This window comes from Lates calcarifer, linkage group LG5, assembly GCF_001640805.2.
Source record: "Lates calcarifer isolate ASB-BC8 linkage group LG5, TLL_Latcal_v3, whole genome shotgun sequence".
Taxonomy (NCBI): Eukaryota; Metazoa; Chordata; class Actinopteri; family Centropomidae; genus Lates; species Lates calcarifer.
The window spans coordinates 12,907,633-12,933,196 of NC_066837.1; the positions used below are offsets into that span (position 1 = coordinate 12,907,633).

The following is a 25,564-nucleotide window of genomic DNA, read 5'->3' on the forward strand; positions in this document are numbered from 1 at the left end:
CTCTCTCTCTCTCTCTCTCTCTCTCTCTGTGTGTGTGTGTGTGTGTTTGCCAGCATGTGAAAAATTGTGTAAAACACACATCATGAGTTGCTACACTAATAGGTTCTCACTGATATTGAGTCCAAGAATTAAATCTGTTCAGGAATACTAAACAGGCACTTCCTCTATCACAATCATGGAGGAAATCATCTCATTGATGCACTAGAACTTAGAGAATGTTTTCAACAATCTTATGTCTTATGTTGTGGTGAACTGAATATCTCTGGGTTCTGCATCAATTACAGATTATTGATAATGATAATAATCTTTAGTTGCAGCCCTACTGTAACTGCACCATTGGCAGCGTTTATTATTTTCAGGTCAAATCAGGCATGATTGTTATTTTCATACAGGTTTTGATATATTCAGCACTACATACTCAAGTTAATCGAGGGGATAAGTGTGGTCCACGTGCAGTCTATGAGATGGACATGAGTGTATAAATACAGCATAACTGTATATGGCATTTCTCTAATCCTATCCTGGCTCTAGCAATAGCACTGAAACCTCCCTCGAGACGCATGAAGAGAGGTCTTGGTATTATTTATAAAAACAGAAAAAAAAAATTAGGCTGCAGAAAGTTGCACAGCTGAGATGAGCTGTCAAACTCAACTGTTCTTAAGGTTATTTTTGGAGTTTGTTTGTTGCTTGTATCTGTCCTCTTTCCTTTCCAGTTCCCTGTGTGTAGTACAGTACCTCAGCCTTCCTGAAAAGTTGACTTAAATTGACTCTCAGCCATTGTCAGTCTCTTCACATTACCACCAAAAACCAGTGGCTGTGAGAGCAGTTAGAGTTCATATAGTAGTTTTAGTTCAGTTAGTTTTACTGTTATTGAGTTGTTAGACTGGCCTCAACTTACCAGTTCGGCCTCAAACAGAACTGAGGTCAGTATCAGATACTGTTACTGTTAAACCCTCACATTTTCTCACAGTTATATCTTAATAGATTTAGGACCTCATCTTTTGGAGTGTGGGTGAGACAAAATCCAAACGATGTCATTAAAAATATATATAAACTGACATATCTTACTGTGACAGTAATGAAACTTTAGCACATCTGACCTGATGGACTGCTCACACAGACTCTGTGGTGACCACTCTGTGTGAATGGTTTGCAAATTCTTCGGAGTACTGAGGTTTTGGAGAAATGATAGTCATGAGATATGTTTTCCCACTGGCCTTGAATTCAATCCTTCCCAGAGCTCTTCTATAGCTCCTCTCTGTTTCCCAGCTGTCTGACAGGCAGAGTTTGTGAATGGTTCCCTCATCCAGTGCATCAGGTTAGTTATTAAAAATACAATGGACAGTATGTACGAGTGACATCAAACCCATTTTAACTGTATTAAAATTAAATGCATTTAGTACAGTGGGCAAATAAAATCATGCAGCTCAAATGTTTTAAGCTTGATTTTCCTGAAATACAGTGAACTTAACACTTCATATCATTCAGTCATTCAGTGTATTTTGCATTCATACAGTGTTGCTACTGTAGGTTGTGTTACTGCCAAGTTAATCTTATTTTTAGTCCATCTATGACCAGAAACAATGCAGAACGAACATCTGTATTTCCTCTTTACTGTCATTGCTCTCCAGACAAGGCAGGTGTGACAGCATCTGTGTTCTTTTCTTGTATGAAATACATATAAACTCAAAGTTTCTGAGCCCGTGAGATGCTATGTTTCTAATTCCAAGTGCCTTGGCACAGCGCCATGCCATCACAGTGTCAAAGTCCAGGTTCCTCTCTCTCCCTCCTAGATTGATTACCTCGTTACCTACTTTGTTTTCTTCTGCTTCAGCACTGTATCATTACTATGAATCCCCCTCCAAGGATATGGGACCTTGAAAGGAAACAGAGCTTCTACTTTTATTTAACTTTCCCAATCTGTAAGTGAAAAATGTATTTAAAGTTATTTTCAGTGTGGAATTCTATTTTGAATACAAACCTTTGTATTCAGTTTGTTTATTAATGTCCATTCATTGTATTTTGTACTGTAGATATAATACAAATACACTAAACACTAAATATAACTATATATAATTTACTGCAGGTTCCAGTTCTGATTGTTTGCCATCAATAAATAAGTTGCATTCTTTATTTACATTACATATTCATCTTTTCATTTGAAAATTTATAAATTTTACAGTTTGGTTTTCTGTATCAGTGGAAACTGGATTTTTTGAATTATGTATAGCGTGTTCCTTTTGCTATTTACATGACTTTCTAGTGTACAGCACACATACTAGTCAACTGAAGAACAAAAGCATGAGACATTTTGTGTCCATTGCATGGGAACAATCCAAAAATATTGGTAAGGATTTGTAACTGTGCTTCTAACTGACTGTTTTGTTGTCATCACAGGGTGGGGCCACAATATTACAGACAACACTGTGTTGCCAAATTATGTAAAATCATCTACAGGTCATCAGACTCTGGGACTTTGATGGGCTCCAGAGTAACACTGGGTAGGATCAGATGGGTGCCCTCAGATATCCATCCCTGAGCCGTCCTGTTGAAGGTGGGCCGCTTCATCCCCTGCTCTTGGAGCTCTGGGTATCTAGGCGGGTTCAGGTCCACCTCTGGGAGTTTGAATGTGATTCCTCTAGGAGCTTTCTCAAAGCCACCATAAGGAGTGGCAACCCTGCAATTCAGACCAATGTGTGAATTCTACTCTTTCTTGTACTCTTGCACTAATTCACTAAAATGTGTTCGCCAGTCTTCTCACCGGTTAAAGCACTTGTAATCAGGAAGCTCTGGTCGCGGGTCCAGTTCTGGCATTCTCAGTTTGAGAGTTTCAGCGAGGTCGGGGTCACGGAGGATCGCCTCCTCCCATGGAGAGTGATAGGACTTGGGCATGGCTGTGGTATTCAACTTCTCTGCAGTCGTGCCTGTGGAGGAGAGAACAAAAAGAGATCATGTTGTGGAGGATTGTTGTAAAGTTGCAGCAGAATGATTTGACAGTTTGGTGCAGTTAGTGGCTAACACAGAGCTGTTTTCTTTAGCCTGCTTTTTTTTTTCTTTTAGAGGCTAAGGTTTTAGAGTGGATCGGATTATGAATAGAGACTGTGCTTAGAGAACACTTAACACAGGCAGACTGAGTTGTCCATCATTACGATCTGAGGCCTTAAAATAGCACATAGTTGAAGTGTGCACTCATCATATAATGTGTCGATATGGGATGACACCCCACTGAAGCATTTTAGATTAAGCACAGGGCTCTGTTGGCTATTCAAATAGAACAAAATAAAATAAAGCATCATGGTGCCATGCTACTCAATTTAGCTGCCATAAGACAAGACCAGCTGTAACAACTGTAACAGCTGTCATTATTATGACAGCCTTACATAATCAGGTGGGCTTACTTGACTGTGCAGCATTACAGTGTGATTTTAGCATAATGTAGAACATTTTGATGGTGGAGGAAATGGTAGATGTAATGACCAAATATTCACAGTGCTACTGTTAATACATTTAGTTTTTACTCATGATGACGATAGATTTTCTAATACATTTAAATCAGAATCTTACATATTGGATTCAACTAAACAGTCACCTAATCAGCAGCATTATTACCTGAAGCAGTGTTTTCTGCATTAGTGGTATTTCCTTGGGTGGGTACATCCACTTTAATTTCCACAGTGTGTGTGTTCTGGGCTAAAATATCATTCTGCAAAACAGAACAAAGTACAGTGCATGTATTCAGTTTTGGTAGAAAGGTGTGACAAAACTCAAAGTTGGCTCATCTATAGCTGCTCTTGTCTTCTGTCTTCTCTTGTCTATGCACTCAGATACATATACACTATATATATATATATATTTTTTTTATATTATATATATATATATAAACTCCTGTAGTGTGCGTGCACACACAGACACACACACACACACACACACACACACACACACACACATCAGCAGGCACTGATAAACTGGGAGCAGCTCCTCAGCAAAGTGCCTGAGTAGGCTCTCAGAAGATTTGGCTCGAGGATGCAGAAGGCACGAGGCACATGTCTCTGTTATCATCCATGTGTTGTAACACTATTTTTCAAGAGCATATTTCCTGATAAATTTGCTTGATGAGTACAACTTCACAAGTTTTCATGCAGACAGCACCAACACCAGAACTCCACATGGTGAAAGCTAATACTGTGCAAGAGGATAGAGCTGAAGGTTTCACTGTATCGAGTCATTCAAACTCCTGATATGACTGAATAACACACACAGGCTGACTTACATTTAACTGTGCGTTTGCCTCATTTTGGATACTTTCAAATGTATATTTGTCAGATCTCCTCTGGCGCATTTTAAAAAGCCGAGAGCCTCTGTTGGAAAGCAATGATAACTCCTCCAACATAATGTCTTTAGGAGTGCTCAGCTTCTTTCCGAGATCCATGACGTCCCCTGTTAGACAGAGAAGTTGAAAGAGAAAAAAGATTTAAACAGTCTGTGTAACATTTGATTTAAGTAGACAATTGTCAATGCAAGTCATGTTGAACTAACATTATCAAAAATTTGAACATTTACTTGTGCCAGCATTTGTCTTTCAGTTAAAGGTGCTATTTGCAAGTTTTCTCAGCTGCAAAACGTGGTGGTGAAGGTCACTCGCCAAGAGCTTCAGCCATGGTTTTGTTTACAACACAAGAGGTTAATTACATCCTCTGAGCAGTATTACTTCTTCAGGGCAGCCTGAACACTACAGTGAGTCACAATTGGAAAGTTGCCAGCTGGGTCTGGGCTAGCTGGTTAGCATGCTAACTGCGGTAAAAGAAAAAAGTAATAGAACTAGAACCAAAACACTGGTCTTGCTTTCCACCACTACAGACAGCTCTTGGCGAGTAAAGGAATGAAGTTTGATGCTGAACTCACAACCTTTCCTCTAACGCTAGTTATGTATTGGTAGCAAAACTTACATATAGCTCCTTAAAGGTCAATTCTGTAAAAAGGATAACCAAGCAAAAACAAAATTTTCCATATTTTTTAATGGCACTGGGTAGCCAATAATAGATAAGACAGGCAACTGCCTCAGGGGTCCCAAAACCCCCAGTTTACAGTGTGGTAATCATGGTAATTTGATTGATAGCACATTTGTTTGGCAATCCTCACTACAAACGCACAATATAAACTGAAACAGTGAGCACCTTAAAGTGGGCCCATCAGCTGATATTGTGCCAATTCCCAAATAAATTAGTGTACACTGTCACAAACTAAGTTAAGAAGGGGGTGGAAGAATAATGGCTGACGGTTAATTTTTGCCCCTGAGCCCCCTAGTGAGTTAATCCAGTCCTGGTTTTAGAGATGGAAAGTGCAGGATGGACAAGATAAATATACACACGGAAATATCTCCTAGTATAATTTTGTCAGCTGAACAGGTTTAAATGAGGGTCCATAAATTACATCAAAGGTGTCACAAAGTTCATATTTTCCATGTTATAAGTCCTGTCACGGAAGATGAGTTATCATTGTAGTTGAATGTTAGTTATAGATGTACATGATGCTCCCTCATCCACCAATAGTGACGGAATGTACCCCAGCTGTCAGGAACCTTCACATTATCCAAACAGCCACACAGTTGGCCTGAAAAACGTCCCTCCCATCTCCCACCCACCCAGAAATAGACCTTTGAAAAGGACAACGACAAAGGATTAGTCACCATAGGTAGTACATCATCGGTTAGCTTATTTATGGCAAGTGCTGGAGAGTAGCCCTGACATTTTGAACCCAGATCAGAATGGGTATTCTCTTGCAGCAGTGTGTTTGTCCGCTGAGCCTCAGCTCTAACATCATACCATTGGTACCATGGACCTCTCGGCAAATAGCTGCTGCACACTTCTTCCTCTCTCCAGCTGGCATTGTACAGAATTGTGACATTGTGGCTTTGGCAAGGTTGGCAGGAGGACTGGAAACACATACAGGACACAGGATGTATAGTTGTTCTGCCCAAGTCATAAAGAAGGAGATTTACTACTGATACTGTGACCCCCATAGAACATTAGTGCAGTGTTATAGCCCCTAAGTTAACAGGATTCAGCTAAGCACAGTTTGGTGTTTAGTGAGTGCAAGTGTAAGGTCATCTTTCATCAGCTGTCAGAGGAAAAAAAAACCTTGAATCTGTAATCCTGTATTATTGTCAACATGAAATGGAGAATATTGAAGAGATGACAAGGACAGAATGAAACCCAGGAAACACACTGACTTTCTCTTGGTCAGACATATTTAGTGCTCTATTCTTTTCTGTTATATAACATACTACTACTATATATAGCTTTCGAGTCTTCAAAGTCTTTCTCCCATTTCCTTTCAAATATATTGGGATTTGAAGATGATTTTGACAGTGGTAAAATAAATCTGCCATATCAGCATTTGTCATGTTGTAATAATCTATGTAGAGGTTACATTTAACAGATTACAGTGTATTGCGTAATCCTAAAGCCCCATTGTACTTGCACCGGTAGGTACCACACACATAATTCTTAAATCTGGCCTCTTCATTGGAACAAATTTTTGAGTATCTGAGCTAATGTTAGTAGAATTTCCTGTTAATGTTCTCACAAGATGAATAACCTGTGTGAAGGTCAAGGGTGAATATCATGATATCGTGTCCTAGGTTTGTATACATAGCTGGACACAACAAATGTCTAGCAAAACAAAAAAAAAAAAAGGAAAAAATGTGCTGGAACATAAAACCAAACAATATCCAAAATAACTTTTTTTCATTTTCAGTGGCTGATGCAGTCGTATACAGTTTAATTAGTGTTCCCTTTCTTGTCCAATGTAAAACATGATACCAGGCAGTGAGATTCTAAATAAAAAATACAAATGTTCAATAGCTCAACGCCCATCTGCTGACTTAGCAGCTATGACTCCTGTGACAATTTAAAAATTATTTCCATGCAAAATAAATCAAGCGTAAAGCAATATAATTCTAAAGATTAACTGATAATGTCTCAAATGACACATATCCATTCGGTCATAAGACAGTGATTCCTATAATTTATAGAAAATATAAATGTTAGTTAGATGAGGCACAATACTGTGACTTTCCCAAACGTTCTAACATAACCTCAGTACAATTTAAAAAATACCACATATTTACAAAATACACCCTGGCGAGGCTCGTCCATACCTGGGATGGAGTCCCTAGTGTGCAACCTGTATCCTTGAAGGGGAGACACAGAGACTCAGGGGTTAACCTACAGTAGGTAGTTTGATCTTCCCCGATCTTCACGGTCCTGGACACTAAAGCCAAACTGTGAGTGTGTCTCTGTGTCTGTTGTGAATGGAATGCAGCTTACATCAATAGGCTAAATTTAACCTGCCAAACACTCGAACCCACTCTCTAACACCATGGGGGCAAGGATAGCTACCAGAGAGAGAGGAAAGGAGAGGATGGACAACACACACACACACACACACACACACACACACACACACACACACACACACACACACACACATACATATTCTTTTCCTTGTGTTGAATCTTCAAAGTCAACACGTCTCTGTGGGTTGATGTAACCTCGGAGGCACTGCGCCTTCAAGTTAGTGAGGTCGTTAATTCTGAGCACAGCTGCTGCTTGTCTACTCCTCTCTTCAAACTGAGTTGTGTTACTGTCATTACGTGTGATTACTGACTTTGGATAATGAAATACAAATCACTGAAGAAGGTTAAAGGGCAGTGTGGTGGTCTCATTCCTGAGACAGCGCTCAGCCAAAATGATTTTTATACAGCAGCATCAAGGTCATTATCCTGTCAGCTAAATCTGTTGTCCTATTTCAGACATACTGTACATTTAATCTCTGGCGCAATAAATGGACCTAAAATGAAAAATTCTGTTGAAATATCAGTTCCTGACATATTCTTAATCTTTACAGTCAAATCAGTATTAATTACGTGTTATTTTTTATATAACATAAACATACATTGCATTTCTAAACAAAGAAATGTCAGACAAGATCAGAGAAAAATATTTATATCTACACTAAAAATTATGCTTTATCTGAGAATTAAAGCAAAAAAAAATTTACACTTTAAAGACTTAAAGCATTTTCATGTGTTTTAATTTTTCAGTTTGTGTTTCAAAGTGCAAAGGAAAATTACATTTTACACAAAAAAATCATCAAACACAGGGTAAAACCCCAATTCAAAATTTCTAAATTTCATATATTATTATTATTATTATTATTATTATTATTATAAACTGAACTCAAAACAAATTTGTTCTGTTCACTTTAAAACCAGTGCATTATCAAGTACTTCATGATGTATGCATCATTATTCTTATCTAAATATATATAATACAAACAGCTTGATCCATTTGAAATCTGTACACATGTAGTCATCAGTAAAGATCAATATAAGAACATTACAGCAATCATCTGTCTGGTTCTGTAGTTCTACAGCATGTGAATACATGTAACCAGCATCACTAGAAATGCCAGATTCATTCAAAGGTTGGGACACTTGCATTGAACTGTACAATAACAGAAAAAATCAGGTGTGAAATAATTTGCATAACATCAACCTGAAAAAAGTGAAAAAACCACAACAGATTTCTTAAAGTGCCTTTTTTCTCACCAAACACTACCTGCATCTTCAGTGAGCGAACACCACTCCACTCCAAACAAAAAGCAATACCAAATTTCTTTCAGCTACTGTCACTTTAACTCATGTAACACATACTTAAACTCATCCTAATGACAATTTGTCTAAAAACATGTCTCTAGTGGTCCACTTGTGTCCTAAATGAGTCTGATCATTTAGACATAATTGCAAAATCTCCCATCAACACTCAGCAAGATAATATCTCATTAGCAACACAACACAAAAACTACAGTAAGTTGCTGTTGTGCTCTTCAAACCAAGTGATCACTTGTATCATGAAAATAACTTTTTTTATGCGAGACCCATCGCTCCTATCAAATATATTAAACAAATATAATAAATGGCCAAAAATAATCCAAGACTCAGACCTACTGGATGAATTTTAATCAACACATACCAACGTCAACCTAATTTTTCTTCACCATAAATCAAATTCCATCTTTCTGGGTCAAATTAACTTTTTGTCCTCCAGGTTTAATATATTTTGCATGATTCTCCACACTGTATACCATTTCTCTTTCTCTGACTACATCTCAGAAGTATTAACTTCTCTAATATGCACTATAGAGAGGAGAGTACTTTGTTGGACTGGAGCCTTTTCCCGTGTATCCAATACTGGCCCTACTGGCAGGCCTTAGAGGCTGAGCAGGTCTGAAGGGAGGCCCATAGAAGGCTGGTTTCTCAGGTGAAAATGTTCTGCTCAGAGATGGAGCCTGAAAAGCAGGGGCTGCATGATAATGACTCTTACTGACAGCTGCAGGATCAAGAGACACCCTGCGCTTCCATTCGTCTGGTGGCTCTGGCAGAGATCTACGTTGCCCTGCAGCTTTGACATTAGAGGCAACAGATGACGGGAGGCTCTGAAACACAAATGCCTCCTCCACTGAGCCAATGGGGCTCCGGGACGCTGCCTCCCATGGTGACAGTGGCTTGTAGACATTTTCTTGAAAGGATGCTTGCCTCTGAGCAGGTAAAAATGATGCCTGGGGTCCAGGTGTGCTCACAGGTGACAGAAGTCCAGGTGAAGGCATTGAGTTCAGTCGCCTGGGCAGGCTCAGGGAGCGGCTTCGACCAAATCCCTGAAAGAAAAAGCACATATCAGTTGAGTGATGTCATAGCGGTGTTGCAGACTTTGCTGCCACCCTCTGGCTCCACAAAACGCTGAACAATTAATGATCTTTTATTTTGTTCACTTGAGGTTAAATGATACAAACGAAGGAGTGCAAACAAATTAATAATCATTTTGCTACAATAAATTTTTGTTCAAAAGTTGCCTGCACAGTGACAGAGAAAGTAGGAGGGGGTCTTGAGATGCCAATCAGAATCAGGTCAGTTCACATGAAAAAAATGACGGTGTGAGAAAATAAGGTAAAATGAGAGTTTCAGTAAAAGGACATTCCTTACCATTTCCTAACTGGACATTGCTGTTGGTTGGATTGCCCATTTATGTCTCTATAACTAAATGGTTTGTAAGTTGAGTTGACCTTCATCCTTTTGACCAAAACATTTATATGATTATCTACTTTTTTTCAGTGTGCACTGAAACACTATAATAACAATGGCCAATTAGACAATTGAGTATTCCTATGAATCCCTTAAGAATGTTTGGGTAATATAAATGTATGGGCAAGATCTCGTGAAAATGTTTTAAAGCAGCATTTGACATTATAGTATATTATTATATTCAAAATGTATATGAAAAATATCAGACCTTACCTGTTGGTCCTGTTGGAAACTTAAAATAAATACAGTAGCAATGTAACACCACATGAAAAACATTTAAATGATGATGAACTTCGCTTGGAACTATTTCTCTGCCAACTTGTCTTTGTTTATTCTGCTTAAAGGGAAATCCACTCTAAAAGGGTGAGTAAATTTTGTCAGTTTCAACGAGTATTTTCATCCTGATAAAAGTTGAATTTAGCCTGTACTGACTACTATTTGTCAGAGCTGGATTTTATGATTAAGTCAGTATTGTTTGTATTTCTCAGGCAAACAGAGAAACATAGGCACAAATGTTATCGTACTAAAAATGTTTAGTGTGCTAGTTCTGGGTGTGGCTGTGTGACATCTTGGGGTGTGGCGTTCACAGTGAATAAGAACAGAAACCCTGGCATGTCTTTAGATGTCGTTGACAAAAAAACACAAGTAACATATTGTTCACTGCTGTAGATACTGACTTGTTGTCAAAAACATCATTAAATAGGAAAACATTAACTCTGTTTTAGTGTGGATTTCCTGTCAGCACCGTCCTACAATGAAGTCTTCAGAAGGCCAAGATGATAGTTCCAAACTGTTTGGAAATTGTGAAAAGAAGCATACTCATTTGTCCATTTAAATTGAAAAGATAAAATCATACATAAGTGTTAACCTTCAGCAGTTTACCATTTCATATTATTTATATTTCATATTAATATGAGCAATAATTTACTGCAAATAGCCAATAATGTTGTGGATCTTTGAAAATGGATATTGCTGAAGGTGCAGGAAGTATGAGTAAATTCTGTGTGAAAGTGTGAGGCAGTGAGAAAGATACAAGAGGAAACAGAGGTGACTCAGAAAATGTGGTGATACACCGACTCATGAAAAAGAGAATAGAAGCTCATGACACACAGGAAGTACACAGGTAGGAGGAAAGAGAAATTTAATAGCATGATTGTGCTGAGTACAAGAAGTGCAATAAACAGTGATATGTCAGAAAGACAGACATAGACAAATAAGACAGATGTTTCCTATTTTAGTTTTGAGTTGCTATTAATGATGTGAATCAATAACATAAAACTCAAACCTCAGTGACACTCTGCTCATGTTTTACATCACAGGATGAGGATACAGAATGTCTGACTGACTTTAGAGATGGTTAAATAACTGGCCATAATTGACGATTGCAGAGAATATACCCACATAAAAAACATTAAAAGTCTTCAGGTTTAAATGATCACAACTAGCGTTAATGCTTTTAGCTGTTGTGATACCATCAAAGTTTGGAATGAGACTGAAGGAATTGCATCCAAAAAAAAAGAGAAGTGCATAGACAGTTTCTCCCCAAACACACTGGATGAAAATATTCTGTAAATATAATTGTAAAAGTGACTTGTGAAAAGAATATTTTGAACTTTAATTTCAAATTGAAAATTGATGAATAAATGCATTTATAAATGTTACTGTGTGTAGTTTTGGGGTCAGTGGTGAGTAGCAGCTACATAAAAATACATGTAGTCTTATTTTTTACAAAAAAAAAATAAACTAAAGAAAGATTAACAACTCAAACTAGAGACCCTAGCTGAATCAAGGCTCTCTACACACATTATTGCACATATAATAGCACTTCCTGAGTATCACTCAACATTATTTCGTCTCACATTTCCTTTTTCAAGCACACATGCACCTCCCAGGTTTTAGGAAGATGATGCAATGTGCTAAATTATTTATTTATTGTTTTCCATTGATTCATCACAATTTTAATCTACCTTTGCTGTACTTTTAATTGCCCTCTCGTGTTTCCCTTGCATCGGCAGCTAAATATATCCTTATACCTGTATACTCTAAATGATTTTGAATGTGGCCTACATTTAGACAGTGCAAAACTCTACACATTTCCACCAGTTAAGTAAGACATTTTAGATGCTAGCCATTTGATTGTGTTCTATCATCTCAGTGATGACTACACCAAAGCTTGACCATATACAGTATCAGGACTAATGAAGCATAGCAACAGACTTCCACTGTTTACTTGTCACTACTGGCTTCTTAGCAGAAAATTTTGGCCGAGGAGCCATTTGACGTGCGCCTCTAGCAATAAGAGATGCAGGAGAAAAAGCTGCAGCTATGCTGTCAGCACTAGATGACTGCTGGGAGGATGTGCTTGCGGGTCGGGCGCTTGGTGCTTGCTTGTTGGTTATGTGATGGGCTGCAGGTGTGACAGTGAGCTTTTCATCCAAGTGCATGTCAGTTGCAATAGGCTCAGCTGATCTTGTGTTTTGGCGGACAGAAGTAGTTTGGGAACTTACCGATCCAGCAGACTTAGCAGAGGCCCCTGCCTTGACCTGAACAGCAGGCTCAGAGGCATTATAAGTAGAATGAGAAGAGGCAGATCTTTGTTTAAGGTTTTTGGTAACCTCAAACTTTGACACTGGAGTTGGTTTGGGGCTAGGGCTCTTGGTCTCAGGGACCACATCATACTTGAACAGTGACGAGTCCAACTGATAAGGTTGATGTTTCATAATATCTAAGGCATTTAGGTGCTTTGGGGGTGCTTTTTTAGGTTTTTCTTTGGTCTTAGGCTTGATTTTGGGGCTTGTGGAGGGGGGTTGCTTGGCTGCTGATGGAGGGTAGAAAGGGGAGAGGAGGGGATTGTATGATAAAGGGGGAGGGGCACGAACATTGGAAGAATACCTCCAGGAGTTAGGGAGGGACGAGGCTGGGGAGGGGGATCTCGTTTTGTTGGCTTGCACTGTTTCAGCATCAACAACAAACTTCTCCATACGGGACTGTCTTTTGGCAAACAATGCTGCACCTTTTCCAGCCATAGTTGAACCATCACCAGCCCGATTAAAACCTCTATCTGAGACTCGACCCCTTGGAGAAGCCTGCGATGCTTTTGATGCGTGGACGTATGACTTTCCTACTTGTGGTGGGCCAGAGACAACGGAGTTTGGAGCACTGTCTGTCTTATTCCTTGAGGGTGAAGGCGGGTGATGTGGGCTGTAAGTAGGACTGTGGGCCTGCATACTCACAGGGGATCGCAGTGGCTGTTGACTCCAGCTATTTGTGGTTGGCTGAAGATGAAGCTGAGAAGAGGAGTTGACCGGAGCCCAGGCACTGGCAGGTGTTTGATGTGTTGCCGGAGTTTGATCTGGTGCCCAATGGTTGGCCATCTGTTGAGGCTGAGCCCAGTCTTGCTGCTGTAAGTAATGCTGACTATGAGGCCCCGTGGAACTGTGAGAAGGTTGTGAAACCGGACTTCTTGGTGGAATATATGGCTCACCAGAGGGACTCCTCATCATCCAAGGTGGGCAGCTTGGGTTGATGGTAGGTTTTGGGGCAACTGGAGGGGGATTCTTGAGTTTTACTGTTCTGGGTTGCATGAAGTTACAAGCCTCAGCCCCTAGACTAAAACAGTCTTCCTCTGACTCAATGTAAGACCTTCTTTCCCCTTTGTTTTGAAGGTTTGATTCATGCACCAGCGTTAACGGCTGTTTGGCAGTGGCTTTCCTTTTTAACTCTGGTAGGATGCCGGTCTTGATTGCTGGCACAGATATTCGTTCATCTCTTGAGGCTATGATGTCTCCAGTTGGGGACCAAACCTGTGGGTTAGTGTTAATAGGCACAGGTACCTTGATTCTCAGTTCGTTCTTCTTTCTCACTGGAGCGGCACCAACAGGCATGACAGGAGCAGTTGTGCCATCTTGAAATCCTAGGAAGGGCTTCGCAGTTCTGTTTGGCACCAAGGGTCTTGGCACATTGGCGTGGTTCATCTGTTGAATATTTTCTTGGTATTCTACATGCTGCTGGTGACTTGCATCTGTGTAGTTGGCCTGATCGGCATGCATATACATTTCCTTAGTGTCATAAATGTTCTGTGCTTCTGTACATTCAGGTTCTGCTAGTGCGTCCACAGGTAATCCTTTACTCCTCAGTTCTTCATGCTCTGACACTATTTCATCCATCCGTTTGCGGCGTTGGGCAAACATCAAAACTCCCTTCCCTTTTGTCTCTGGTAGCACATCCATTTCTCGAACACTTCCCCAATTTAGACTTAAATTATGCTGCTGGTGATAGACGGAGTACTGTTCCTCTAACTCAGAATCACTTGTTGTCACAAACTTATATGCAGCTGATCTGACTTCTTCAGTTTCCTCCTCTATTTGGTCTTCACTGTCAAGCCTATCACCAGTCCCGTAACTCACGAGTGTGTACTTCTTGACCCTCTGGCGGCGTTTTTTAAACAGCAAGGCTCCCTTATTTTGGGGATTAGGTGCATCAGTCAGAAGCCGAGCAATTCGTTTACATTTAGACTTGGTCTCCTTGACGTGCCTTTCTGATTGGCTCTCGTTGCGACCGAGTCCTGAAACAAAGAAAAAGAGAAAGAGAGGAGGGAGGGGTGTGAGAAGGATGAAAACATGCAAATCTGCAAATAAACTGTGCATACATTATTTTATTTTATGTTTTGTCAGTGCTCAATTAAGTAAAATAACTATGGAAGAGATTTACATTTGGAGTGTGTTTCATACAGTGGTCTGGTATTAATTTCAGTTTGCCAATGAAACCAACCATTGTCAGCTAGCAGTACAAAGTTACATTTCAGGTGAGCATTATTATTCATTATTATTATTATTATTATTTGAAGCAAGCACATTAACATCAAGTTAGACAAATTTTAAAGTTGCCCCTGCTGAAGCAAGCACACTAATAAAAGCATCATATTTACTTACAGCTAACTTAGGGGGGTCCATGAGGCAAGGAAAGTGAGCAGCTCATTTTCCATTGCAGTCAAGTCTTACGATTGGAAAAGGGATCGGGTAACAGGCCAGGGTGACACATGCTAGTGTCTGTCAAATTTGTTTCTGCTAGTCTCATCATAAGGTCATATTTTATTCTTATCCTGCTCTGACTATTAAAGCCATGGGAATTCTCCCTGTAAGTCCACCTCAAATAGACCCCAGTATGAAAATAGCACCCATAGAGCTTTGCATAAGTTATTGATCGATTAAAGTTAAGTATTTTTCTTCACATAATGCCTCTAATGAATACAGGCAGAAAATATCATTTTCAAGTTAATTTGTTTAAACCACCTCAGATTGCATTTAAACCACATACAACATTGTAACCAACTAATGAACCATACATAACTTCAATTTAGAAAGGAAATCACTATAGGCTACACAATTTACACTGCCAGCTTCATATGTCCACTGAAATATATAAAAGAAAGGTTAGAAAGGTAGATACTTACGTGTGTACCTTGCCCTGTGCCTGTCCGGTCTGCACAGATCTGTGTCAGACTCAGAGTTCCACTTCTCTGCCTGCTCAGCACCCTCGTCTGAAATTTCAAAGAAGACAGAAGCAGGAGGTGCCTCACTACTCCCTCCTTCCTCTGAAGATTCAACCCTCCTGTTCCCAGGCCCTGAGTCCTGCCTATTACTGGCTCCCTCTGGCTCCTCTGTGGTCAGGGTCAAGGCCAGGGTCATGTCAGCGGCACAGCTAAGAGAAGAGGAAGATGACAGCCGTGATATCTGGCCAGCGGGAGGTTTAGAGTTAGGGCGCTCCGGGTGTAGGGACAGTGATACTGGTGAGGTTTGGATGTGAGGAGACTCTGTAATGGACTCTCTTGATTCACTAAGGTAGCTGTCATCCTCTTCCTGGTACGAAACATCCTCTTCACTTCCACTTAGCTCAGATGGGGACTGTTGCTCACCTGCAGACTCCCAGTCTTGTGACTGAAGGTGTTCTGAGGACTCCGGGTCAGACTTGAGGATACGAGGAGGCTGTGGGTCTAAAGGGTACTCATCACTGATGTCATCCTCATTGTAGGACTCAGAGACACAAAGTTCCTGGGAACCATCTGAACCTGACCAAGGGACCAAGTTATCATTGTTGTCTGGGTCTTCAGTCTCTGGTTCCATTTCTAATGCTGTTTCACAATATCCTGGGTGTCACCAATGATACCTTCATTAAAACAAGATAAACAACTTCAGGCCAGGGAGTCTGTCACTTTAAGGGTGGATTATAACATAATTAGACATTTTAGCAGACTTTCAGTATTACATGTTTAAAAAAAAAAACAAACTAACCCTGAAAATAATCCTCACTTATGCTAACTGATTTGTCAAAATGCCAGAGTAAATTTGAATGGTCTTGGAAAATATTCAGATGTTAACAATTATGACTCATTTTCATTCAAGTGTTTACTGCTCACATCAAGACATTTCAGCAATGGTGCATTTCTAACATTTCTAACCAATATGCTATTCTCTTGATTATTCCTATCCCCAATAGGGAGTGCAGCTTTGCTTTGGCAGTTTCATCTGGGCTGCCATCGCTCTAAATGGAATGGTATGTAATATCAAGGGGGAAGCAGCATTCGCATCCAAGAGTATAAGCAAAACAACTGGGTGGCTGTTTTCCGAGCTACTGTTTATACAGCAAGGTTCCTTTCCCTCCACTGTTCTACATCTATCACTGTAGCACATATCAGCACTGCACTGGATGCCAGCATTTCCATTTAAGCACTAGTCTGAAAGACTATTTATTTTATACATAGTAGAGATACTAACCCCCCTTCTCCCTCACATAAAGCCACTGTTTGTTTGTTAAGTTAAATTACATCAACAGTTAATCTATCAACAAAAAAAAATCTACCAAATTATTCTCTGAGTTATTCTGGCAACCGAGTACTCTATCAAAGCCAATGGAAATTAATAGGTGGTTGTTTTTTGTTTTTTTTTAAACATTAAATCAATTATTTTGGTCAAACCTGACATATTCACACATTTTTTTCAGATTAATACATGGATATGAACAGAAAACAGGAAAATGAAAAGAAAACAGTTCCTTCATAACCTGATATGAAACTAGTAGATTACTAGATTCAAAATTAACATCCCGTTGAAGTTGTTCATATAAGTGACAACACAACGTTTATCAATAGACCAGGACACAGAACATAGGACAGTTCAGCAGTCGCCTACAGTTTGGAAAATAGCAGGGATTATAGCGCAAACCCAAGTTTTTCACTCTACAACTCAACACTTCCCATCATCCACCAGAAGGTGGTGCCATAACACAGCAGCACAACATCAGTGCATTTCAATAACTCCACCTCCTGATCCTTAAAGAGAGTACAGTATGTGCTGCAGAGAATGTACGTTATGTTGTTTAGCAGACCAAGAAACAAAGACTACCTCTTTAAGACAAAAATACATAAAAATGAGCACAGGTTACTGAATGACTGAATCAGATCTTCAAATGCCAGCTTAATCCCATTTTTAAAACCATTACATCAACCATTACCTATACATCCATTTGTTGCAATTTATGGGGAATAATCTCTGTTACTACGAGGAATCCAATTTCCTTTCATAAATATAAAAACTGAAGATATATTTTACTGAGAATTTTTTTTTCTGTACTGTTGCAATCACACACAATTAAACACTTCTGTAGAACCTACAATATTTGTTCATTTGCTGAGGAAATAACCCCAAAAATACTTTATGAAAAGGTCTGGAGCCATGGTCTCTATCACCATCAAACAAGTATAGGCTGATTTTCTCATTTGAACAGGAAAGCAGGATCTTTGCTTGAAAAATTAAGAGGCACTCTTAAAACAACAATTTTGTTTATATGACATAAAAAAGTTTTCAGCTCTTCAGATGTCTGGGTTCTTATCTGTCAAGCAATACCATCAGTAAGGCGTCTGATTGGTCCCAAATTCATTCTGGAGAGTCCTGCAGCAGATGGTTTGGTTCCAACAGAGCCCTGATGTCAACATCATAATAATAATAAACTATTTCTATGGCAAAAACCAGAATCATAAGGTGATTCGCACAGTACAGTATCAGAGAAAAGAGTATTTTAAATATCTCACAATTGCAGGACTGTTCCACAGTGTTGGAGCTAAAACGGTAAAACACTGGTTCCCCTTTGCATCATGGAGTCAATCTGGGATTACGTGAACACCCCATTTACACCCGGTCTTAAATATGATCTGTATCCTATCTGTATTAACTGCTACCCAGTTAATAAACGATCCGATCTTGCCTTTGCATCAACACTTCTTATTTTTGATGCGTTCTCGTCACCTTGCTGAGATCGGATCTCAAACAACAAAATGTGCGCGTGGATAATTTGAGGCGGCGGCAAATCAGCTGCAGGTGACAAAAAAGTCTTAAATTTACCAATTTCTGTAGGAACTGTCCAGTTTTGCAACAAGCATCTGGTTTCCTGAGGCTCCAGAGACGTCAATCTTCCATTTCTAGCAGTCATTGTAACAGTTAGAGCTTTTTTTTCTTCATCTTTTCGTCAGTTTAGCTAACTTCTGACAACAGGTGTGCTCAGTGGTACTCGCGGTCAGAGCAGGGATGATGACGTCACTCAGGTATGGATGCCCGTACATTGTGCGAATTGCGTTTACTCCCATTAAAGAGTATCTAAGTTCTTCAACTAGCTGCAATCCAAGTACCTTGACAAACTGTGCACAAGTTCCTGGAGAACTGGTGCTGTTTTAAAGGCAAAGGGTTTTCACACCATTGATCTGATTTGATTTTGATCTGTTTACTGTGCTTTGTATGAAGTTAATAAACCAAAAACTAGGCTTCAAGGCAGTTTTGGAATCCTCGCTTTACCTTCAGTGATTAAAAGTTTTGCACAGTATTGTATACGTGATGTTGATATTATTGTTCTGTCTTAAATACTTACTTCTATGTATCACTGCACACATGTGGCACATGCACACATTTCTAAAATGCAGAATGTCTGTGGTAAGAGATTACTGGACTGAAAGCTGGAAGGTTGTTGAAACCTCAGATAAATTGCATTAAACTACATCACTTTTGTTGCCTGTTTCCTACACCACTAAACACAGATTCTTATGAAACAATACACAACTCCAGGATTGCTAGAGGTACAGGCTCTTTGGCACAGTGTCCCATGTCAGTGCTTCCCTTCACACTTGGTTCCACTTCATTTTCACATTTCACCATCATCAAACCTTGCTTTAGTGCTGCAGGAGTCTCTGTTTCCTATTATGGCAGTAACTGCAGCATGTTGACTTATTGCCATGGAAACAGGTAGTCAGCATCCCTGAAAAAGCAAGTGAACCCTTGGTCTGGAGGATGACCCCTGCGAAGACTGAGCTCTAGCAGATTAGATGTTTCCATATTATTACATAATTAGACTGTCTCCCCTCCACACATATACCTCTTTATCTCACAGTTGTTGACAAAACCAGGAATAAGAAAGATGTAAGCTCCTGTAGGCAACACAAGCTTCAATTAAAAGAATAAAACACTTAGAAACTATGTTACTGATTTGAAACTTAATTTGGCCTAATGTTAAATTACTGTTCACAGACATGTCCACAGACTTAATCAGAGGTATGTGGTAAGTTAATAACTAAAGGAAATCCTAACCTTAACCCCACAAAGTAGGGTGAATGAATCCTTTAATTATGACTTACCTTCGCCAATAAACTATAACAGAGTCATTATTAGAGGTTGAACAAGTTAATCAAGGAATTACTTGCCAAATTCATTACTTACAGTATTCATTCCTGAAGCACCTGTAAAAGACAAACGTTTGTCCAAAAATTGTCTCATCAGTCGATATCCAGGATTGTCAACTTCACACTCTGGCCACTTTCAGTGCGTGACTGTGGATAAGAGACTTGTTATGAATTGCAGATGTTGAGGCCACCTACTAACTGGCTCATGGTGAAGCCTTGCTCATTCATGTATGCTGCTGTTTTTGAAGAGAGAGAAGAAGAGGTGTTCCTGGCTCAGCCCCCCACCCCCTCAGACACAGCTCAGTTAGCATCATGCAGCCGCAGCAAGTTCACAAAATGAACTTGTCCTCAGGAAGCTTTTAAGGTATTGTTAGACTGATTTGAAATGCGCTTGGTATCAGTGCCGCTGTTGTGTTTCAATAATTAAAATAATTCAATTGGTTAACTAATGAGAGAAATAGAAGTGTTAACAGTTACATAAACAGATATATCTTATGTTGTTTTTCTACCACTGGAGTTACAAATTGCTTTAATAATCATCTGTTCTTTGCTGTCTTATTAGGGTATGAAATAGGATTAATAAAATTCAGGGTGAAGTTACACATTGTAAAGCTGCTGTACAGTAAATAGATGAGGTAAGACTGCTGTTCTCTCTAACAGGATGCCCGTACATGGAACTGAATCTGAGTTTGAATCAGTGGTTTGCAGAAGTAAAATGGGAATGGAGAAATTACTCTACTACAGTTACCAGTACACAGTTAAATGTGCCAAAAGTCAGATGAGCATATGGTAGCCCGACATTCATGTGAAATGATGTTTGACCATTGGCTAGGCCCTGCACATCAGAAAACAACATTTCAGACTACAGAAAAGGTGGGACGGTACTTCTTGTTCGTGATTGGACAGAAACCAACTCCCTTGTGACAGTTCAGTGTCATTTCCTGTTTTTACTGGCTATTGCTCTCAGCAGTGTCCTTGCACAAATTTTTATAATAAGGCCAATGCCTTCCCACAGAAATTACAAAAATTTGGAAGGGACCTCAGAGTGTCCCTCTGGCTGATCCAGTCTAGCACCAACCCACCTTAACACATCCACTGAATAAACTTTGGATTGACTTGGGTTCTATCCAGTCACAAACAGGAAGTGTTGTCCCACCCCTCTGTGATCTGAAATGTCATTGTGTTTTCTAAAATGTTGTTGTGTTTTCTGTAATGTTGTTGTGTTTGGACCTTCAGGACCACTGTAATTCTGTGTTGAAGCCTCTCCTCGTTGAGTTTCATGAACATCCCACAGTATATGTTGGACTAAAACTTGAGGATTAGAATATGTAGCATTATACATAGAAAATTTGATATCTGCACAAATGTGAATGCATCATTAAAAGCAACAGAATGTGGCAGCATACCCTCTGATTTATATTCCACCTCATGTTTGCCAATCAGAATAAAAAATGCAGACGGTCCATTTTGACAGACTTAGTAATTGTGCCATTGTAATGATTAACATGGTGTCAGTAAATGTGTCTTGTTTAGTCTCTGTCATTTTACTTCATGTCACTGTCACAGTGCAGTTGACTCCAGACACACAGCAAAATGAAATTCGACAATGTACTCTCAGAGATTAACGGATTTGGAAAATTCCAAATGAAGCTAGTCTTGATTCAGGTCTTCTCTCGAATCACTCTGCCATGTCACTTTCTGCTGAATAACTTCATGGCAGCTGTTCCCGCTCACCACTGCAACATCAGTGCTCTGGATGATGGAGACAACTTCAGGAATTTAACTCTGGAGAAGAAACTGGCTGTTGGTATTCCAGCAGAGCAGGACGGGACTCTGAGCTCCTGTCAGATGTTTTCGAAGCCTCAGTATCAACATCTGTCGGGTTCAAACAGTACTGAGGATACGCTTGCTGTTCAGTGTCAGAATGGATGGGTGTATGACAACAGCACCTTTAAATCTACTTTGGCAACAGAGGTAGGTGTCATTAAATAAATACAATGTGTTACTCAAAGACTGCATATTTTGTTAAAGAATAAGTCATAACATAATAACATAAAAGACATAAATAAAAGTAAGAAATGTGATTTAGAATTAGTGAAATTGAAAGTTCCTGATGTCCAACTTAATGCTTCACTTTGCAGTGGGATCTCGTGTGTAGCAGAAAAGGGATGAACAAGGCAACAGCCACTATCTTCTTCATTGGTGTTATGGTTGGAGCCCCTTTATTTGGGTTTCTCAGTGACAGGTAAGACTGTTCATACAAACAATGCTGTATGTCTTTCACATGTCCATAATGTCCCTCAGTCTCTGTAAAAAAAAAAAAAAAAAAATGCTAGATAAGATTCAAAACGTCACAGAAAAGTGGTTCTTACAACAGTGTGTACATACAGTTCTGTGCTAACTCTTATCATACTGGGAATATTACAGTATACATAGATAATTTATAATAAAGCTTGTGGTAAAAATTACAACAAGAGCAGAGTGTAAAAAAACTGAAAAATATTATGCATGTTACAGTCCTGACCAATTAGAAGAGCAAGTTCCATCAAGACCATTTAACACAATGGAATCATAAATGAGGATGTGAAATAATTTTATGACTTGTGTGCAAAATATGACGTATCCTGTGAATTATGGATGTAGATGTAAAGTCATTACTCTCAACTTATTCTTTTCATGACCAGGTTTGGGCGACGGCCACTTCTGCTGGTATCTTATTTATCATCCATGATGTTTGCAGTGCTGAGTGCTTTCTCCACATCGTACATAATGTTTGTGATAATGAGATTTTTCACAGGGATGTCACTCGCAGGAATCAGCATCATCTCCATTGTTCTAAGTAAGTAGGCTGGTGCTGAGACAATGCAAAGCTTTGAGATGAAAAAAAGTATTTATCGTTTTAGGTTTTATTCACATTTATTTAAACTCAGATGCTTTAGTTTCAAGGAGTGAAATGTTTTTGATTTGATATCCTGTGTGCTGACATTTCTGCAGATGTTGAATGGTTCAGTATTCACCACAGGACCTTCTCTGGTATAATCATAAGTCTGGATTGGACACTTGGGAACTGGCTTCTGGTTGGAATTGCATACTGTATAAATGAGTGGAGGATGCTCATTCTGGCAGCGACCTCACCCCTGATACCTGCCATCATTGCTTGGAGGTTTTACGTTTTTTCATGTTGTGCATTTTGCAGCATGAAAAGCTGAACTCTATTAGAAGTTGATGAGACACTGAACTCACCATGTTTGTCACTTCAGGTGGCTTCCAGAGTCTGCAAGGTGGCTCATGGCAAAGGGGAGGATAGATGCTGCTCATCATTACATCATGAAATGTGCCGAGATGAACAACAGATCCAAATGTATGGCCGCCATCACACCAATGGTACATTTCATCATTGTTTTCACTTTGGTTAGCTGAGAACCTTTTAGTAATACAAGAAAAAAGATGTGTTTTAAATGAACAGGTTGTCTTAATGTGCCTTTTATCTTGCTCTCTCACAGACATTACTGGAATCTGCAGAAACTGAAACTGGAGATAAGAAGTACACTATTATTGATCTTTTCAGGACACCAAATATTAGGAAACTTGCTATATGCTCAGGGATAGTATGGTAAGTGGGGATTTCATGTGATAAAACAGTTCAGCAGTTTGGGAAACGCCACTCTGTTATGTCATGTCATGTCGGTTATGTCATATTGTTAAATACATAGCTGGAGCAGGGAGATGATTAGCTTAGAAAAAATTAAAACAGCTAGCCTGGCTCTGCCCAAAGTTAAAAAAAACAAGCCTACCAGCACTCTCCCAAACTCCATCTAAAACCACAGTTTGTACCACAAACTGTCATGTCTGTTACTAAACCAGAACATATTAATCAGTGAGTTTTTGTAATGTTAATAGATAGCACTATCAGCACTCCCAGTAACATTACACTATGCTGCTAAAATGACTTACGATGCATTGTAATTACAAGGCTAAACTGACTGCTGTCTGTAATCAGCTATCATGATATATCCTTTTTTTCTGACATGCCAATACGTAAAGTTTGAATGTTTTTCTCCCCCATTTTTTAGGTATGGAGTTGCATTTACATATTATGGGATAAGTCTAAATATCACTGGGTTTGGACTAAACCCATACCTCACACAATTTGTATTTGCATCCATTGAAATGCCGATGAAGATTGGTGTGTATTTTATCCTGGAGAAAGTTGGGAGAAGGCCTGGTGAGGCCGGGGCCTTGCTACTGACTGGGCTCTGTCTCCTCATCAACATGTTTGTTGCAAAAGGTCATTTTTGGTTTCTCTGAAATCTAATCATTTAATGTTGCTGCATTTAAACTTTTTTGTGAATATATCTGATCATACTTTTGATCAGATTTTGAAATATTTTCCCTCAGATAAGTGGGTCATTCGTACTTCTGTGGCTGTTCTTGGAAAAGCCCTGTCAGAGGCCTCATTCACAATCATATACCTCTTCACAACTGAACTCTACCCCACGGTCGTACGGTCAGTCAGTCACCAAACGCAGCCAGTTTGACCACAGACAGTGATCTTCTATTCTGTTGGTCGTAGATGTACAACAGGTTTTCATTAACCTCAGGACTTTGATTTTTCAGACAGAACGGTTTAGGCTACACCTCATTTATAGCACGGCTGGGCGTGTCCATATCCCCTCTCATCATGCTATTGGAGGACGTGTGGCATCTCCTCCCTGCAGTCACTTACTGTGCAGTGGCAGTTGGATCTGGTTTAGTGGCCTCACTCCTGCCTGAAACATTAAACACCCAACTGCCAGAGTTCATCCAGGATATTGAGAAACCGAGGTAAAGAGGAGACAATTTTAAAAGAACATTAAATGTAATTCACTATCAAAGCTACAGTAAACGATTACCCATCACAATGAGCTTCACTGCTAAAGTGTAATCCAATTAACCCTGAAAAGACAAGTGGGTTTCAGGTAGCTATGATTTCAATACATTACACAGTTAATATAAAATCTTCCTAAATAATTTACATGTTCAATTTGCCAGTGTCAGAAATGAAAGTTATCATGTCCTTCCTGAACACTGTGATCCATGCATAATAAAATGACTAACTTAAGTTTTATCTGTATTGCAGGGTACAATCAACAAGGAGGAAGGAGATTCAATAAAAAAAAAAAAATCACACATTGAAAATGAGAGTGATACTTTATACAATTTATTAAAAGCTGGTAAATTCTAATAATTGATGATGAGTTGATTTTGAAATAATAACAATGACATTGTGGAAAAAACAATAAATACTGTCAGTACTGTCAGAATTCAACATATGCAGAGATGTACTGTATCAGTTATGTACTGTACTTAAGAAAGTTGGATGTAATAATAGGAGAGGACTGAAGAGGAAATCCAAGAAAAATGGAACTGTAAATTTACTTGCTATTGGAAATAAACTAAATGAGACCATGACTATTAGTTTCATTGGAAGTAGACATTTACCAGAGAAAAGTTAGTTAAATCTTATGTTCTGCTGTCATGGTTCAAGGTATAGATAGTGGATAGTTGGTGTTGGTGTCTGCCGGCTCTGTTCACTCCCCTGCTATCACAAACCAGATCCCACTGTGGAGGGAACACAAATAACAGAGAAAATACTAGAGAATAAAGCTGCTAAACTAAGGCTAGTACTTGTTCAATACTTTGAAAATGCAAAAAATACAAAA

General features: G+C 39.3%; 3 protein-coding genes across 4 annotated transcripts; 1 reads left to right on the top strand and 2 right to left on the bottom strand.

Moving 5' to 3' along the window:
* Nucleotides 1-1,349: 1,349 nt before the first annotated feature.
* myoz2b (myozenin 2b) lies at nt 1,350-7,324 on the bottom strand. Of its 2 annotated transcripts, XM_018695665.2 has the most exons (6): nt 7,160-7,324; nt 5,823-5,932; nt 4,271-4,437; nt 3,610-3,703; nt 2,762-2,924; nt 1,350-2,677 (listed from the first exon to the last, which is right to left on the bottom strand). In XM_018695665.2, the coding sequence occupies exons 2-6, from the start codon at nt 5,902-5,904 to the stop codon at nt 2,452-2,454; spliced, it is 732 nt and encodes a 243-aa protein (XP_018551181.1). In that variant the 5' UTR covers nt 5,905-5,932; nt 7,160-7,324; the 3' UTR covers nt 1,350-2,451. The 2 variants fall into 2 exon arrangements, with proteins under 2 accessions (XP_018551181.1, XP_018551182.1); XM_018695666.2 differs by lacking the exon at nt 5,823-5,932 and having other exon boundaries at nt 7,160-7,318.
* A 1,646-nt stretch (nt 7,325-8,970) lies between these two features.
* Nucleotides 8,971-16,278, bottom strand: synpo2b (synaptopodin 2b). The gene is made up of 3 exons (XM_018695662.2): nt 15,594-16,278; nt 12,649-14,705; nt 8,971-9,717 (listed from the first exon to the last, which is right to left on the bottom strand). The coding sequence occupies exons 1-3, from the start codon at nt 16,261-16,263 to the stop codon at nt 9,190-9,192; spliced, it is 3,255 nt and encodes a 1,084-aa protein (XP_018551178.1). The 5' UTR covers nt 16,264-16,278; the 3' UTR covers nt 8,971-9,189.
* A 5,082-nt stretch (nt 16,279-21,360) lies between these two features.
* Nucleotides 21,361-25,473, top strand: LOC108896501 (solute carrier family 22 member 7). Its single transcript, XM_018695656.2, has 10 exons — nt 21,361-21,836; nt 22,004-22,107; nt 22,547-22,701; nt 22,857-23,025; nt 23,123-23,246; nt 23,366-23,475; nt 23,936-24,150; nt 24,261-24,369; nt 24,480-24,686; nt 24,982-25,473. Exons 1-10 carry the CDS (start codon nt 21,456-21,458, stop codon nt 25,013-25,015), a joined length of 1,608 nt encoding a protein of 535 aa, XP_018551172.1. The 5' UTR covers nt 21,361-21,455; the 3' UTR covers nt 25,016-25,473.
* The last annotated feature ends 91 nt before the right edge of the window (nt 25,474-25,564 follow it).